Source organism: Haemaphysalis longicornis, unplaced genomic scaffold (assembly GCF_048455015.1).
Source record: "Haemaphysalis longicornis isolate Haplotype H1 unplaced genomic scaffold, Haemaphysalis longicornis Haplotype H1 scaffold_1, whole genome shotgun sequence".
Lineage (NCBI taxonomy): Eukaryota > Metazoa > Arthropoda > Arachnida > Ixodida > Ixodidae > Haemaphysalis > Haemaphysalis longicornis.
The window spans coordinates 72,920,718-72,937,787 of record NW_027526203.1 but is presented as its reverse complement, the minus strand read 5'-3'; the positions used below and the strand labels follow the sequence as shown (position 1 = coordinate 72,937,787).

The window sequence follows — 17,070 nt, the reverse complement described above, 5'->3', positions numbered from 1 at the left end:
CGGGTTCCGCCCACATATGTCAGCACAGGATGTCCTTCTCCAGCTACACCGCGACGTAATTCGACCAACTACAATGCGACAAAACGATAAAGCCATCCTTGCCCTAGATCTCAAGGGGGCATTTGACAACGTCCGGCACAGCAGAATACTAGAAAACTTAAGTAGAACGAATTGTGGTCAGAAAGCCTTCGCGTACGTCAGAGATTTCCTCTCCAAACGTCAAGCATTCCTGAGGATCGAAGATGAGGAGTACGGTCCATATTACATGGGTACAAGGGGTACTCCACAAGGAGCGGCCCTATCGCCGCTACTCTTTAACATCGCTATGATGCAGCTGCCGCACAAACTAGCTCGGGTAGAGGGTATACAACATGCCCTTTACGCCGATGACATAACAATCTGGAGCACAGAAGGCAGCCTTGGGGAAATGGAGGACCGCCTTCAAAGGGCCGCCAGCATTGTCGAAAGCTATGCTAATGACTGCGGCCTCCAATGTGCCCCAACAAAGTCAGAACTTTTGCACATTAAACCCAATCCTAAAGAGAACACAAGGCTTTGCACCTCTTTAACAGGTGGTTCTATCAGAGAAGTGGAAGAAATTAGGATCCCGGGCCTGCTTATTCACAACAAACTTAGTCCAGAGACCACCATTGCCAAACTGAAGCGAACAGGTGAACAGGTCGGACGGGTGATACAACGCGTATCCAACAAGCGCGGAGGGTTACGGGGCAGAGACGCGCTCCGGCTCGCCCATGCCTTTGTAACCAGTAGGATCCTCTTCTCTGTACCCTACCTCCGTACGAACAAACAACACGAGAATCGCATTGACGCCATCATTAGGAAGGCCACAAAACGAGCCCTTGACCTCCCTGTGGCTACCTCCAACACCAGGTTATCGGCGCTGGGAGTGCTCAATTCGTATCAAGAGCTGAAAGAGGTTCATTTCACAAATCAGTACACTAGACTCGCACAAACGGCGTCCGGGCGTCACTTGCTTAATCGCCTACAAATCAAACATGAGTGCATCCCAGAGGAGACGTGCAAACTCACAGAGTTGTGGCGGCACAGGCTCTGGGTGCATCCACTTCCGCGTAACATGGAAAAGAAGCACACTCACGAAGGCAGGAGGGAAGCACGTGCTAAGACCCTGGAAAGGAAATACGGAAATGGGCGAGGTGTGTTCTACGTTGATGTGGCAGGACCGTCGCCTCTAGGGTTCTTCACTGCCGCTGTAATTCGCAGGGACCAGCAAGTCGATGGGCTCTCCTACCGGGCTCCTAACTCCACGCAAGCCGAGGCGATTGCCATAGCGCTCGCCGCCTCGGACCCGAAGTCAAGGACAATAATAACCGACTCTCGCCGAGCCTGTGAAAGTTATTTAGCGGGCACGGTAGCACCCTTGGCCTACAGAATTTTAAAAAGAGTGGTGCGGTTCGTAGACCCCGCACCTAAAGAAATTGTGTGGTCTCCGGGGCATCAGGGTCTGAGAGGTAACGAGGCCGCGCACGCGGCTGCCCGAGCGCTTACCCACCGGGCGCCTCACCCATGCTCTCCCGGCTCGGAGATTAGCAAACCACTTCTGCGGTTTAGAGAAATCGTAAAACATTACTGCGATAACCGCCGGCTTTACCCAGCCCTTGCAAAGGGTCTGAGCAAGGCCGATGAGCGAATACTGCGGTGCCTGCAGACGAACACATTTATGTGCCCTGCAGTAGCAAAGCATTTCGACCCTAAAACAGATGGGCGGTGCCTGCACTGTGGGGAGGTGTCCGACACCTTCCATATGGTGTGGGCATGCCAGCGCAACCCTGCGTTATCCCCCAACCCGTCCCCTACCAGAGAGGCATGGGAGGCAGCCCTGCTCAATTGCTCGGGGCTGGAGTCTCAAAGGGCTCTAGTTCGACGGGCGAGGGTGGCGGCCTTGACCAATGGGGTCCCGGAATAGGGACTGCACCTGTGCGGAGGGCCACAGGCCCTAACTCTCTTTTATTCTGATCAAAAATAAAGTTTCACTCCTCCTCCACCTCAAGAATGTTCAGCTGTAATGCAGCTCACGTGCGGTGCGTAGAAAGTTCAGTTCGGCGCACGGATGGAGCAACCAAGGCATTTTGTCGCGCTCAAACACGGCACACACAAACACACACACACCACTGACGAAAAAGGGCGGGTGAACGGGAACGTTCACGTCCGTCGTGGCGGTGTTAAGGCTGGGAGGCAATTCAATAATGGCCTCCCCAAGCAACATTCTAAAAGCAGGGTAGTGCATTCGAGTATTTCCAACCCCTTTGCAAATGGCCCCGACCATGGAGCGTTGCAATGTCAACGCAAGTCTCGACAATTTACCCCATGATGCGAACACAACTTCAGGGAAGACGGAGTGGTATCGCAAAATGCGACTTCGCTTCCTGTCCCATAGGCCAAGTGGCCATGCCCCTCCAATGCCCCAACGTAAGGCAATGCTGCGTGCTGGCAGCGTGAGCGAAGGGTTGACGCTGGAGCGGAATGGCGGCCCGCGAACGCGACGACCTTCTCGGGATCATTCTTTCCCTTACGCACAGACTGCCCCACAACAACAACCCCACAAGCACCTATCATACCAAACACCGCTCGTGCGCGCTAGGTGCATTCTGAGCAGCGGCCTGACAAAGACAGTTTTTCGGCTGTCCCAGCATGCACTCGTCCTGGCACAACTCAGAACTCGGGCCTGTGACAAACGGCCAGGTCGCAGAACTTAGTGCGTCAACCCATCCAGCGCGGCTCCCGCCTAAATCTTGGTAATGGCCGCAACCAACACTAAAGCTACGAAGCTCTATCTCAGACACCGGTTTCGCGAGATCACCGATTGCGTCTCGTTCCTCTGTTTCAACTGTAGCTGCCTCCTCACGTGGGTTTTCCCTCTCCTTCGCAACCTCCTCGGGAGCTCTCATTCTTGGTTTCGCAGTCTCCACGCATGCGTTTTCGTGTTCTCCATCGGCCTCCTCGGTTACACTCTCACCATCAGGACTACCAAACCCACGCGACATCTCCGTATCGTACCTACCCTCTTCAAACGTTTTGAGCTCCTCATCCATCGTCTTCTCACGTTCTCTCTCACCTCCTCGTCCATTTTCTACATGTTCAACCCAGCCTGCCTTCTCAACTCCCTTATCCGCCTTTAACTCCTGCTTTTCATCAGCCTGATCGCCAACTCCGTCTCTTTTTCGCTCCGTCTCATCACATGCTTTCTCGTCTTCTATCTCCTTTCTCTACTGGGTGAGCTCCTGAGCGCCCGACACGGAGTTCCCTTTCTCGTGCGACTTTTGAGCGGAATATGGAACGCGGCGGGCGCCAGGACTTTCTTGTGCGACGCCAATCTCCTCTGGTCCACCGATTAGTGTTTGGGTGCTGCCCGTGCTTGCAAGTTCGGCATGTATTAGCTCAGTGTCTGGTGCAAACGTAACTTGCGGCCGTACACTCGCAACAACGGGGCTACCCCCCGACTCTGCTCCCATACCGGACGCGCTCGCTGAGATGCTCCTCACGCTCGCTTCCCTTTCCATGCAGCTGTTCCCGGCTGAGCCGCTCGCCACCTGTGCGCAGCCACGGCCGCTTATCTCGTTCTCACGCGGCTTGAAGTTGAAAAACGGGCTGCCCCCATTCAACTTTGCTGTCAGCGCGTAACTGCGCCTGTTCGAAGGGTTCTGTCTCATGCGCTGCAGCTCCATTCCCAAATTTCGCCCGCTAGGCTCCTCGTCATGTTCGAGCATCGCTTGATTACGCCGCTCTACAGTATCACCGGACGCGCTTACCTCGTCGCTCCTCATCCCAACGTCCGTCTCCACCCGTTCGACACCGGCGGAAATGCTAGCCTCGTGTACGGAGCCACGGCTACTTACTTTGGCTACGCAAGTTCAACTCCGAAACATTGGCCGGCGCCATTCGACTTCACTGTCGCTATAAAACTCGCTGGGTCTGTGCCCCATTGTTTCTGCTCGCGGGTGTCCGAGCGTAAGGGCGCTTGCCTTCTCCGCTGCAGCTCCAACTCATACCTCCGCAGCCGCTCTTCAGATTCGAGCCGAAGTTTTTGAATGCGTTCTTCCGATTCTCGCGCCTCTCTTCTGCCTCGCTCTGCCGCCTCGCGCGCTCTTTCCTCCGCTTTGCGCGCTTCTTTTCTGTCCCGCTCCTCCGCTTCGCGCGCTTCTTTTCTCTCTCGCTCCGCCGCCTCTCGCGCTCTTTCCTCCTGGCGGCGCTCCGCCGCTTCGCGCACTGCTTTTCTCTCCCGTTCCTGAAACTCCAACTCCATTCGTTCAAGAATTATTGCTTCAGACTCCGCTTGGACCACCCCTCCTGCCGCGGTTCCTCCTTGAGGTGGCGCCTCATGTGTCTGACCATTTCCGTCTCCTTCCGAAATGTTCGCCAGCATGCTCCGCGTGACTACCATGCAACCCCAGACTCAGCCTATACCGCCACAACGAAGCGCAAGAAATCCCACTCACCCGCACCTTCGGTGGTCGGCTGCCGCGTCGTTGGCACCGTGCGCTGGCTTGGCTCTGCCGCTCCACTCAGCGCGGAGCTCAGCTGCTACCGATGAAGGTGGGCTTGCGTCTGCCTGCTGCCCCTGGTTGTGGCCTGGTGATTTCTTCTGCCAAATCCTGTCGGCTCCGCCAGTAAAGATGGTTGTGGTTCGTTTCCCCAAAGTCCGGTGTCGATCAGGAACCCAATCACCCGGGCTCTGGTTGATTTGGCAGGAGGCTGGCAGAGCGATGGTGTTGAAGTTCTTGGAGATGGCGGTCGAATTGACGAACTCGAGGCGTTGGGGTTGATTAAGTGAAACGAAAGTTTATATACAGCTATTTACAGTAGGATAACAGGGTGCATGAGTAGCAAAAGGAAAAACTTCGAACTTCAGCTAGACGCTAGCTCCGAGTGCGCAAAAAATCACTCGAGCTCTTCAACTTCGTCTAACTCTCCTATTTTCGGAGTGTGCACAAAACGCTCGAGAAACGACGGCCGAGACCCTGTCTCGCCGCAGGATCCGTCTAGTTGCCCGGTACGGCGCTGCACCCTAAACTTCCGACGCGATCCTAACCCTTATCCTAGGGGGCTCACAAATTCCAACCTAGCTTCAACGGTCGAGACTCCTTGTCCCGCCGGGAACTGCCCAGCTCGGCGCTCAGACAAGAACGATTTCCAACGGCCAAGTTCGGCCTTATAAAACCTCGAGATCACCCTCTCTCGGGAATGCCCCTGTAGCGTTCGTACACGCGTAAGGGAGTGCCCAAATTCACGTAGACCGCTGTCACTCAGCGCGCTACGGAATATTCAATGAGGCGCCGCCATCTTTGGGTCAACGGCACGCTCGCGGACGAGCAGGTACGCGCGACCCCGCGGGGTGAGAGCGAAAGGCGGCGACGGTGCACTGGGCCGGCTGGGGCGCGTTAACAATGGTGTCTCGCGCGGCGCGCGCTTCTTCGCCGGTAATCCCACCACCTCTGCGCGTCAGTCACGTCGACGGTTCTCGGAATCCGGCGGCGCCGTCTGGTTTATCAATGGGGGATTATCCCCGTGGTATTCGGTCGGCCAGACAATCCGTCTCCCGTGCGCGCCGTGACGAATTGGCGACGGCTGCAGCGTAGAGTCGGCAGTGCTGATGCACCAGACAGAGTAGCGGGTTCTCCCGTGCCGCCCGGGCGCTTGACCCCTGACCTCATCAGTGGACCTTACATGCATATGAGGGATATGTAGCGCTAAAACGCACAGAGAAAAGAGGACATGAGACGACAAATGAACATTAACTACCAAGTTTTCTGTCTCGTGTCCTTTTTATGTGTGCGTATTTTTGCCCAAAATACCATCCCTGATGCAGAAATCAACGGGCCCAATTAGCCACAATGCTGAAGTTCATATGAGCTTGTTATTGAATGGAAATATGGAAATAGGCAACCCTTACCTACACCCTGTTTTACAGAACAAAGGTGCCTTCAATAAGAGGACGCCAAAATGCTGTATACTCTGAGGTTACCTTCCTTCCACTGCTTTGTGATTTTAAGATTTCTATATAATCTCATGGTTTTACTTTGCTTGTAGGTGTGAATGTTCTTCCAAGAACATCTGGCTTTCTGTTGAGTGAATTACGCCATGTTGGCAATGGTCCGTGCTTGTGGCGATAACCTAATTATTTGGAATGACAGCCAATGTAAAAATCACTCTCCCTGGTGAATGCATGCTAATGAATAAATCAAAGATAATTTTTGTTTGTTCATTACAATGCCGAGGAGGACCTTATTGGACAATCATCAAAGCGCACATAAGCAACTGTACGGGCATTTTATATTTTGAATACGTGATAAAAATATCACAACTACCTAGCACACAAGGACAGTCCTCGCTCCCTGACATGACAAAATTGCACATCTGCATTCATACCTGGCAAACAACTGCAATACAGTTCCTCTCAAATTCTTTTTAATGCTGAAATAGACACAGAACAGCTAATGATTAACTATAGTTGATGGTATCTCCTGTCCCAGAGATAAAATGACATTATAAAAATTTCCAAAAGCACCTTATTTGACGACACTTCTTAAAGATGCAAGTCTCAGTATCACAAAATTTTTCCATTTTTCCTTTATCACAGTGCAGCTACTGCAGATGCAAACTGAATGCACGACTCAGTCATCAATAGCAAAACATAACAGCTGCATGAACCGGTTATTTAGGAAAAGAAAAGGGCAATAGGTGCCACACAAGGCATAATGAAGATAATGCTTAAATACGTCAGACCTATAACAAAAGGTGAATTCTTTTGCTGTAGTAAAAAAATTTCCCATCTATCTATTGTGTGGTAAAATAGTACTGTTGATTTAAGACTGGTTTCCTTACATATACCGCATTGTGATCAGGAACAATTTCATTTCATTACTTCAAAGACCCCAAGGTGGGTATGTTACACAGTGTGTGGGTGTACAAAGAATGAAGACGCAGTGAAACATCCCCCTCGCGAGGGGCACGATAAAATGCAGAGCATTTCCGGGGGCGCACGACGTGAAGTAGTTTGCGTTACGTTAATGTTGTTGCACTTGTGGCAACTGCTGACGAGAGAGCGCTCGTCAGCAGTAATTTGAATGAGTCAACGATATAAGGCGCGTTCATAGCGTCCCATTCTGTGTCGGCTTTGGGCGCAGTGGGTAAAGCATCATGTACATTGCGTTCCGCCCGCAGGGTCGAGGGATCGAAACAGGGCACCGGATAGTATTTTTTGATATAGTAGGGACAACGACGGTGCGGACTACGGACGTCAACGCGGGTGACATCGTGAGTTACTGAAATGCTCTGCATTTAAAAATGACACGTCGAGACATCAATATGTAACTAAATTTAGTTCAAATTCTGGAAGACCATTGAAGCACACATAGAGAGCTATACACTAATGCAGACCCGCCACGGTGGCTCAGTCAGCTCAGTGGTGATTCTGTTTCCGGCTGCCGATAGGAGCGGACGCAGGATGGATGGCTCCGTGGGAGCTGCGATAGCGGCCGATGCCAGCCGTGGTGAACCGGTTTCTTCTTTGTCCAAGGATTACCGTGTTGTTCTGCCCCCCCTGCCCACCGGAGAAGCGATGAATCGTGTGGTTGTTCTGCACTGCGATGTCGGCGGTCGACCGTACAGAATTGACGACTTCAGGCAGCCGTTGAAAGACACTGGAGTGATACAGGAAGTTTGTGGCATAGGGGCCTACCAGATGTCTCACATTTGGCTGCTAAATTTTCGGACGGACGGAGCGAAGAAAAAAACTGTTGGAAAGCGGCCCGTTGAGCGTGAAAGGACGGCCATGTCTTTTAGTCGACCCCGTAAGGCACGAACTTCGGGTGAAGCTGCACTGGATCGCCTTCAACGTTACCAACGAGACGATAAGGAAGATATTCGCCGAGTACGGCGACGTGAAGGAGGTGACGAGTGACAAGTGGCGTGTTCAGGATTTGGCAGGTCCGAGTCGACAACCCGGATTGTGCGCCTAGTTTTGCATGAAGGTGTCACGCCGGACAGGCTTCCCCACCAGCTGCGGTTAGGCCCCGACACGGCGCTCGTCGCGGTGCCTGGGCGAGCCCCACTGTGCCTCAGGTGCCGCAGAGCCGGGCACATTCGCCGAGAATGCCGGGCCCCCAGGTGCTCGGAATGCCACGCCTTTGGGCACGAGAAGGCGGACTGCACCCGCTCGTACGCTCGGGCTGTGGGTCGAGGCTTGGAAAGTGACAACAGTGAACTCGTTATGGACGAGGAGGAAGCAGAGGGAGCAGCGGCACCCGCAGCACCTGAACCCAGGACCCACCACCCCGAGCCGGAAACGGACGCGGATACCACAAGAAAGGACGAGAGCAAGCCACTGACGGCGGAGGGGCGTAGCGCGCCAGCAGCCGATCCGCCTCGGCAGGCCACCGCTCACGACGGGGACAGTTCTGGAACCACCAAGGACGAGAGCGAGAGGATGGACCTCGAGGTTCAGCCGGGCAAGCGTCGGCACGAAGATGGCCCGGAGACTGCGGACGAACCAAACCAGCGAAAGCCAGAACCGCCATGGCAGGCTGGTCGGGGAAAGAAGAATCAGCGAGCCGCCACTCCTAAGCCAGGGGTGGCGTCGCCGGGAAAAGGCGGCACGAATATCCCCTGACCACATGTAGGGCCGGACACACTGTATGGCGCGAGATCAAGGTAAGCACTTTACACTTGGTCTGGTCCGTCCAAAATGACGGCCCTCTGTAAGCCCTTTCGAATAGCTACCCTCAATGCACGAGGACTTTCAGCTAAGCGAAAGCAGAATCAGCTGTACCGCATGGTTACGGAGCGAGACCTAGACGTCGTCGCCATACAGGAGACGAAAGTCGAAAGTGAGGATCAGACCGACTGTATGGTGCGTCCATTTACAGCCCACTATTATGCATGTGTTAGTCACGCGGTTGAAATGTCAGCGGGGTGTGTTCTCCTGATTCGCAAGTCGTTAGGGGTGGTAGTCCAAAATGTCACAGTGTGCCTAAACGGACGCTTCGTAGTTTGTGACTTTGCTTTTTCAACAAGCCAGTGGCGAGTGATTTGTGTTTATGCACCAACAAGAGTCCAAGAAAGACGCGATTTTTTCGAGGAAATCAGAAAATACTGCAGCGGTTATCGATACATAGTGTTAATGGGCGAATTTAACTGTATATGCTCCGCACGAGACAAAACCAGCTGTACACCCTATCGTGACGTAAGCACACTTTATTATGTGAAATGGTGAACGATCTCGGTTTAGAGGACGTGGGAGAGTGTGTTAGCAGTGGAAGAGATGTACATTATACGTATTAAAGCAAAGCTTTTTACCTCTACCCCCGAAGGGTTCTTTCGCGACCGTTGGTGTCACCAGAAAACTCCAGCGAACAAATAAAAGAATTTACTGGCACCGCTGGGAATCGAACCTGGAACTAATAGACTAACAAAGCGGAAGCCCGTTGTCTTACCGATTTAGCTACGAGCCCACGCGAAGACAGGGAAGACAGGTGGTGTACTCACCAAGCACATCTACGGGTTTACCCCCATTGTTCTCGCTGAATGCCACGTGAAAGCGTCACGCGACCACTCACGCCCGTCTAGCGGCCCTGTGCGCACCTTGCTCATGTGCTAAGAGTTACAAAAATTAAAGGAAGCTCACACCAATGCATGGCATCTCACTTCTAGTGCGCCAATGTGCTATCAAGCCTGTGGCCTCCAGTGTTCACGTAAACAATCACAGCTCCTTGTCGTCCGCCCTCACGCCAAACCAAGGAATACATTGAAATACTCCTTGATGGCCAGGCGTTCACTCCAAACCCCAGCATCAAGATCCTGGGCCTACATTTCCAGGCCAACACCAAGAGTGACGTCTCCTGGCAGCGCCTCAAAAACAGCATTAATCTAATCATACACATGATCAGGCGAGTTGCCACCAAGAAGCGAGGCCTAAAAGAATCCGGTAGCTTTCGATTAAGTGAAGCTTTTGTCCTCTCGAGAGTTACTTACGACAAACCCCTATCTTCTTCTCGACAAGGAAGACATAGATATGCTTTATATAATGATTAGAAAGGCGGTCGAGCAGGCCATTGGTCTTATCATCAGTGCGTCCACACAGAGGCTGCTTAGCACAGGGCTCCACAACACGGTGGAAGAGCTGATAGAAGGCCATCTTTCTAACCAGAAGGTCCGACTCAGAACAGCGATGGGTAACCGCATGCTTCACCAGATTGGCTGGGCAGCCCAAAATGTCACTCAGCTTGACGTACTCCCAGACTTTTGGCGACTGAAACAAAAGATGCTCCCTTTGCTTACAAATATGAACCCCTCACATGACGAGGGTCACCGAAAAGCACGGGCTCAAGTGCTAAACACCACCCTCGGTGGGGATCATGCAGTTATCTACACAGATGCCTCGAAACATCGGGGGCACCAATACGCCATCATCGTGGCTTCTTCCAGAATCAACCTCCTTGCGTGTACCTTGCTTAGGACCCAAGAAATGACGGCAGCAGAAAAGGCAGCCATCACCTTGGCTCTCGCTCAACCAGGGGTTCGGAGGATAGTCAACGATTCCGAGAAAGCCTACTGGAATTACCAGTAGGGTTGGGTGTGCTGACCTGCACTGCGCGTGCTAAAAAAACACTCCCCAAACGGTTCCATTCAGCTCATCTGGACACCCCCTCACGCTTCAATGGAGGGCAACAAATACGCCCACCCAACAAGCCTGCGCTTTTACCTCCCGTTCTATGGAGCTGCACGAGGACAGTCACCCGCATGTCACGTTCAGGGAGATAACCCAGCATTATCACCTTCTGAGACAGACCGTACCTTCGCCTTACCCTGACCTTTCGAGAGAACAACGAACTACCCCACGGCTCATACAATCCGGGCTCCTTCCCACAGCCTACGCGTCTTCACTTAATGTATCCGAATCGCTAGGACGCTGAATGTAAATTTTGCTCAGAAGTAGGAACACTCCGCCCCGTAATCGGCGTGTGCGACTTTAGCCCTGGCCGCCCTCCTCTCTTTCCATCAACTACCCAACAAGAGCAATGGGAGATGCTGCTGTCCAGGCCCTGTCTACCTACCCAGCTTCAGCGGGTGGACAGAACACAGGCTGCGCGGACTGCATATGGGCCCCACAGAAGGAGGAATCACTCCCCAGGGCTGCGCTCTGTTCCGCTCAGAAATAACAGAAGTATTTCTTCTTCCTCCTCCTGCTTCTCTTCCGCAAATCTCGTCGCCTCCGTCCGCGGCGCAGAGACGGAGAAGACAGATCGTCTAACACCGGGTTGTAGCTTACTTTAATTTTATAAAAAAAAAGTTTCCACTCTGGCGCTACACCAGTACAACTCAACCAAACACCGTTCATGCTTCAAGCATTGATTTAACCTTAACAAGAATATTTCTTTGAAGTAATAAATGGTGTGGTTAAGTGCATTTGACTACTCTCTGGTTTTGCTATAAGTAGAGCGATGTGAGTGAATTTAAGTGACGTCGCATGGGTAATCGTTATGGGTGCCGTTTACAGCTTTGCTTTCCAACCACATTCACGGGGTGGATTGGCGCGATTTTTAAAGCAAAGCTTTCTACCTCTACCCCCCAAGGGTTCTTTCGCGACCGTTGGTGTCACCAGAAAACTCCAGCGAACAAATAAAAGAATTTACAGGCACCGCCGGGAATCGAACCTGGAACTAATAGACTAACAAAGCGAGAGCCCGTTGTCTTACCGATTCAGCTACGAGCCCACGCGAACACGCGAATACAAATGGTGTACTGACCAAGCACATCTACGGGTTTACCCCCTGCCTTCTCGCTGAATGCCACGCTGAATGTCACACGACCACTCACGCCCGTCTAGCGGCCCTGTGCGCACCTTGCTCATGTGCTAAGAGTTACAAAAATTAAAGGAAGCTCACACCAATCCATGGAATCTCACTTTTAGTACGCCAATGTGCTAAAGCCTGTGGCCTCCCGTGTTCACGTAAAAACTCACAGCTCCTTGTCGTCCGCCCTCACGCCAAATCAAGGAATACATTCAAATACTCCTTGATGACCAGGCCATCACTCCAAACCCTCAGCATCAAGATCCTGGGCCTACATTTCCAGGCCAACACCAAGAGTGACGTCTCCTTGCAGCGCCTCAAAAACAGCATTAATCAAATCATACACATGGTCAGGCGAGTTGCCACCAAGAAGCGAGGCCTAAAAGAATCCGGTACCTTTCGATTAATTGACGCTTTTGTCCTTTCGAGAGTTACTTACGACAAACCCGTATCTTCTTCTCGACGAGGAAGACATAGAGATGCTTTATATAATGATTAGGAAGGCGGTTGAGCAGGCCATTGGTCTTCTCATGAGTGCGTCCACACTGAGGCTGCTTAGCACGGGCTCCTCAACACGGTAGAAGAGCTGATAGAAGGCCATCTTTCTAACCAGAAGGTCCGACTCAGAACTGCGGTGGGTAATCGCGTGCTTCACCAGATTGGCTGGGCAGCCCAGAAGGTCGCTCCGCTTGACGTACTCCCAGACTCTTGGTGACTAAAACTAAAGATGCTCCCTTTGCTTAGAAATATGAACCCCTCACATGACGAGGGTCAACGAAAAGCACGGGCTCAAGCGCTAAACACCACCCTCGGTGGGGCTCATGCAGTTATCTACACAGACTTCTCCTAACATCGAGGGCAGCAACACGCCATCATCGTGGCTACCTCCAGAACCAACCTCCTTGCGTGTACCTCGCTTAGGACCCAACAAATGACGGCAGCAGAAGAGGCAGCCATCACCTTGGCTCTCACTCAACCAGGGGTTCGGAGGGTAGTCACCGATTCCCAGCAAGCCTACTGGAATTACCAGTCGGGTTGGGTGTCCTGACCTGCACTGTGCGTGCTAAAAAACCACTCCCCAAACGGTTCCATTCAGCTCATCTGGACACCACCTCACGCTTCAATGGAGGGCAACAAATACACCCAAACAAGCCTGCGATTTTACCTCCCGTGCTATGGAGCTGCACGAGGACAGTCACCCGCTTGTCACGTCCAGAAAGATAATCCATCATTATCGCCTTCTGAGACAGACCGTACCATCGCCTTACGCTGACCTTTCCAGAGAACAACAAACTACCCTACGGCTCATACAATCCGGGCTCCTTCCCACAGCCTACGCGTCTTTACGTAATGCATCCGAATCGCTACGACGCTGAATGTAAATTTTAAGTGCGAATGCACTTCTTAAGCGAGCTTGAAGCGTCCGCCACCGTCCGCATAGCAACAGCTGCGGGTGCGCGCGCTCCTCGTCTTCCTTGGCAACGGGGGGAGATGGGCACGCGCTGCCTGGCCGCTGACATGGCACATACCCACGTGGGGGATTGGCCAGGAATCTCCTCGTCTTCCTTGGCAACGGGGGGAGATGGGCGGGCGCTGCCTGGCCGCTGACATGGCACATACCCACGTGGGGGATTGGCCAGGAATCGGGCGTGAAAAGGGCTAATGCACCCGCTTAAAGGAGTACTGACACGAAATTTCAAAGCTAAGATCCGCTCTAGCAATCAAGTACAACGACAACACAAATAGGTGTCTGTGAATAAATGCATCTTTCTTTCTTTGTAGTTGTGTGTGTGTGTGTGATCTCTCTTTCGCGAACATTACCGAACCGCGCAAATTCAACTCGTGCATTCGCACTTTCACATTCTTCCCCTCGGGTAAATGCGGGGAATGTTTTTTCTCAGAAGTAGGAATACTCCGCCGCGTAATCGGGGTGTGCGACTTTAGCCCTGAGCACCCTCCTCTCTTTCCGTCAACTACACAACAAGAGCAATGGGAGATGCTGCTGTCCAGGCCCTCTCTACCTACCCAGCTTCAGCGGGTGGACAGAACACAGGCCGCACAGACTGCATATGGGCCCCACAGAAGAAGGAATCACTCCCCAAGGCTGCACTCTGGGCCGTTCAGAAATCTGAACAGAAGTATTTCTTCCTCCTGCTTCTCAGCCGCAAGTCTCGTCGCCTCCGTCCGCGGCGCAGAGACGGAGAAGTCAGATTGTCTAACACCGGGTTGGAGCTTACTTTGATTTTATAAAAAAATGTTTCCACTCTTGCTACACCAATACAACTCAACCAAACACCGTTCATGCATCATGCATTGATTTAACCTTACCAAAAATATCTCTTTGAACTAATAAATGGTGTGGTTAAGTGCATTTCACTCCTCTCTGGTTTTACTATTTGTAGAGCGATGTGAGTGATTTTAAGTGACGTCGCATGAGTAATCGTTATGGGTGCCGTTTACAGCTTTGCTTTCCAACCACATTCACGGGGTGGATTGGCGCGATTTTTTTTTTTCAAGGGGCTAGTCACCCTATCGTGACGTAAGCACACTTTATTATGTGAAATGGTGAACGATCTCGGTTTAGAGGACGTGGGAGAGTGTGTTAGCAGTGGAAGAGATGTACATTATACGTATTTTCAAGGGGCTGGTCACGCCCGCTTGAATAGGGCGTATATTTCAGCTGAGCTGCTGCCATGGTGTTGTGACTACAGCGAGCGCTCTGTTTCGTTCTCCGACCACTGCTTAGTATCGTTTTGCCTGGGAAGTAAAAAAGAAAACAGAAGTAAATTTACATGGGATCTAGGGATATTTAACGATAAACTTTTAGAGGACGATCTTTTTATGCAGCAAGTAAGAGTAACTGTAGAGAATATTGGTAATAGTAGCAGCGAAAAATTAGGAGTTCAATGGGAACACTTTAAGCAAGAAACAAAAATGCAAGCAATCGAAAGAGGAACCGCTATTAAGAAGGAAAGACAAAAGCAAGAAAGGTTCTTGCGAACTTGTTTGCAGGCAATGTTCGAAGAAGAAAGCCAAGTCCCGGGGTCGTGTAAAGATGAGATAAAGGCCACAAAAGCAAAACTTGAGCTGATAGACGCCGAACGTTATTACGCAGCGCTCGTCAGAGCGAGAGCGGAAAAATTGATAGCGGGCGAAATGCCCACCAAGTGAGCACTGGGGACAGAAAAAAGATACGCTCGCCGCAACGAAATAACAGAAATTGAGTACAACGGCGTAGTCAGCGGCGAAAACATAGACATAGAACGTGCTTTTTTTTAGCACTACAGTACCTTCACTCTTAGGCAAAAAGGACTAAAATGGGACTAAAATACAGCTGTTAGTCTCCGCGAGCAACAGTTCATCTTCAATGGGAGTATCTGTAGCAGAATGTGTGCCGTGTGCACAAATGCGGACTAACTGTTCGTCCCCGCCGATGTATAAGGAGTAACGGGAAGACGAAACACATGCATTTAGTCTCTTGGCTGCGTCGTTAATCCCCTAATGGCGTCGTCGTTGCCATTTCGCGTATATGTCCGTGGACAGTTTCAGATTTCCAAAACACAAGTCATTGCAGTCAGTGGGTCCTTTACATACATGGTGCCACTGGAAAAAATCTCGATGTTAATTATAAGAAAAGTGCCTAGGGTTAATAGAGCGGCGGGTAATGGCAAGGAGCGGCGATGCGTTATCGACAGACGCTTCTCGACGAGGTTATGCTGATACGCTGTGTTGCATCCGATTCAGGCGAGAAAATAACGGCTAATGAAAGATTTCAAGCCCGTCAACAATAACACAAATATTAGTGACGATAGCAAAAGTTGATCCCCAAGCGTAATGAATATGTATGTTTCACAGACGAGAAAAAAAAATCGCGCCAATCCACCCCGTGAATGTGGTTGGAAAGCAAAGCTGTAAACGGCACCCATAACGATTACTCATGCGACGTCACTTAAAATCACTCACATCGCTCTACAAATAGTAAAACCAGAGAGGAGTGAAATGCACTTAACCACACCATTTATTAGTTCAAAGAGATATTTTTGGTAAGGTTAAATCAATGCATGATGCATGAACGGTGTTTGGTTGAGTTGTATTGGTGTAGCAAGAGTGGAAACATTTTTTTATAAAATCAAAGTAAGCTCCAACCCGGTGTTAGACAATCTGACTTCTCCGTCTCTGCGCCGCGGACGGAGGCGACGAGACTTGCGGCTGAGAAGCAGGAGGAAGAAATACTTCTGTTCAGATTTCTGAACGGCCCAGAGTGCAGCCTTGGGGAGTGATTCCTTCTTCTGTGGGGCCCATATGCAGTCTGTGCGGCCTGTGTTCTGTCCACCCGCTGAAGCTGGGTAGGTAGAGAGGGCCTGGACAGCAGCATCTCCCATTGCTCTTGTTGTGTAGTTGACGGAAAGAGAGGAGGGTGCTCAGGGCTAAAGTCGCACACCCCGATTACGCGGCGGAGTATTCCTACTTCTGAGAAAAAACATTCCCCGCATTTACCCGAGGGGAAGAATGTGAAAGTGCGAATGCACGAGTTGAATTTGCGCGGTTCGGTAATGTTCGCGAAAGAGAGATCACACACACACACACAACTACAAAGAAAGAAAGATGCATTTATTCACAGACACCTATTTGTGTTGTCGTTGTACTTGATTGCTAGAGCGGATCTTAGCTTTGAAATTTCGTGTCAGTACTCCTTTAAGCGGGTGCATTAGCCCTTTTCACGCCCGATTCCTGGCCAATCCCCCACGTGGGTATGTGCCATGTCAGCGGCCAGGCAGCGCCCGCCCATCTCCCCCCGTTGCCAAGGAAGACGAGGAGATTCCTGGCCAATCCCCCACGTGGGTATGTGCCATGTCAGCGGCCAGGCAGCGCGTGCCCATCTCCCCCCGTTGCCAAGGAAGACGAGGAGCGCGCGCACCCGCAGCTGTTGCTATGCGGACGGTGGCGGACGCTTCAAGCTCGCTTAAGAAGTGCATTCGCACTTAAAATTTACATTCAGCGTCGTAGCGATTCGGATGCATTACGTAAAGACGCGTAGGCTGTGGGAAGGAGCCCGGATTGTATGAGCCGTAGGGTAGTTTGTTGTTCTCTGGAAAGGTCAGCGTAAGGCGATGGTACGGTCTGTCTCAGAAGGCGATAATGATGGATTATCTTTCTGGACGTGACAAGCGGGTGACTGTCCTCGTGCAGCTCCATAGCACGGGAGGTAAAATCGCAGGCTTGTTTGGGTGTATTTGTTGCC

At 51.6% G+C, this 17,070-nt stretch overlaps 1 protein-coding gene across 1 annotated transcript; it reads left to right on the top strand.

Moving 5' to 3' along the window:
- Positions 1 to 265: 265 nt before the first annotated feature.
- On the top strand, positions 266 to 1,945 carry LOC144164563 (uncharacterized). Its single transcript, XM_077694989.1, has one exon. It carries the CDS (start codon positions 266 to 268, stop codon positions 1,943 to 1,945), a length of 1,680 nt encoding a protein of 559 aa, XP_077551115.1.
- The last annotated feature ends 15,125 nt before the right edge of the window (positions 1,946 to 17,070 follow it).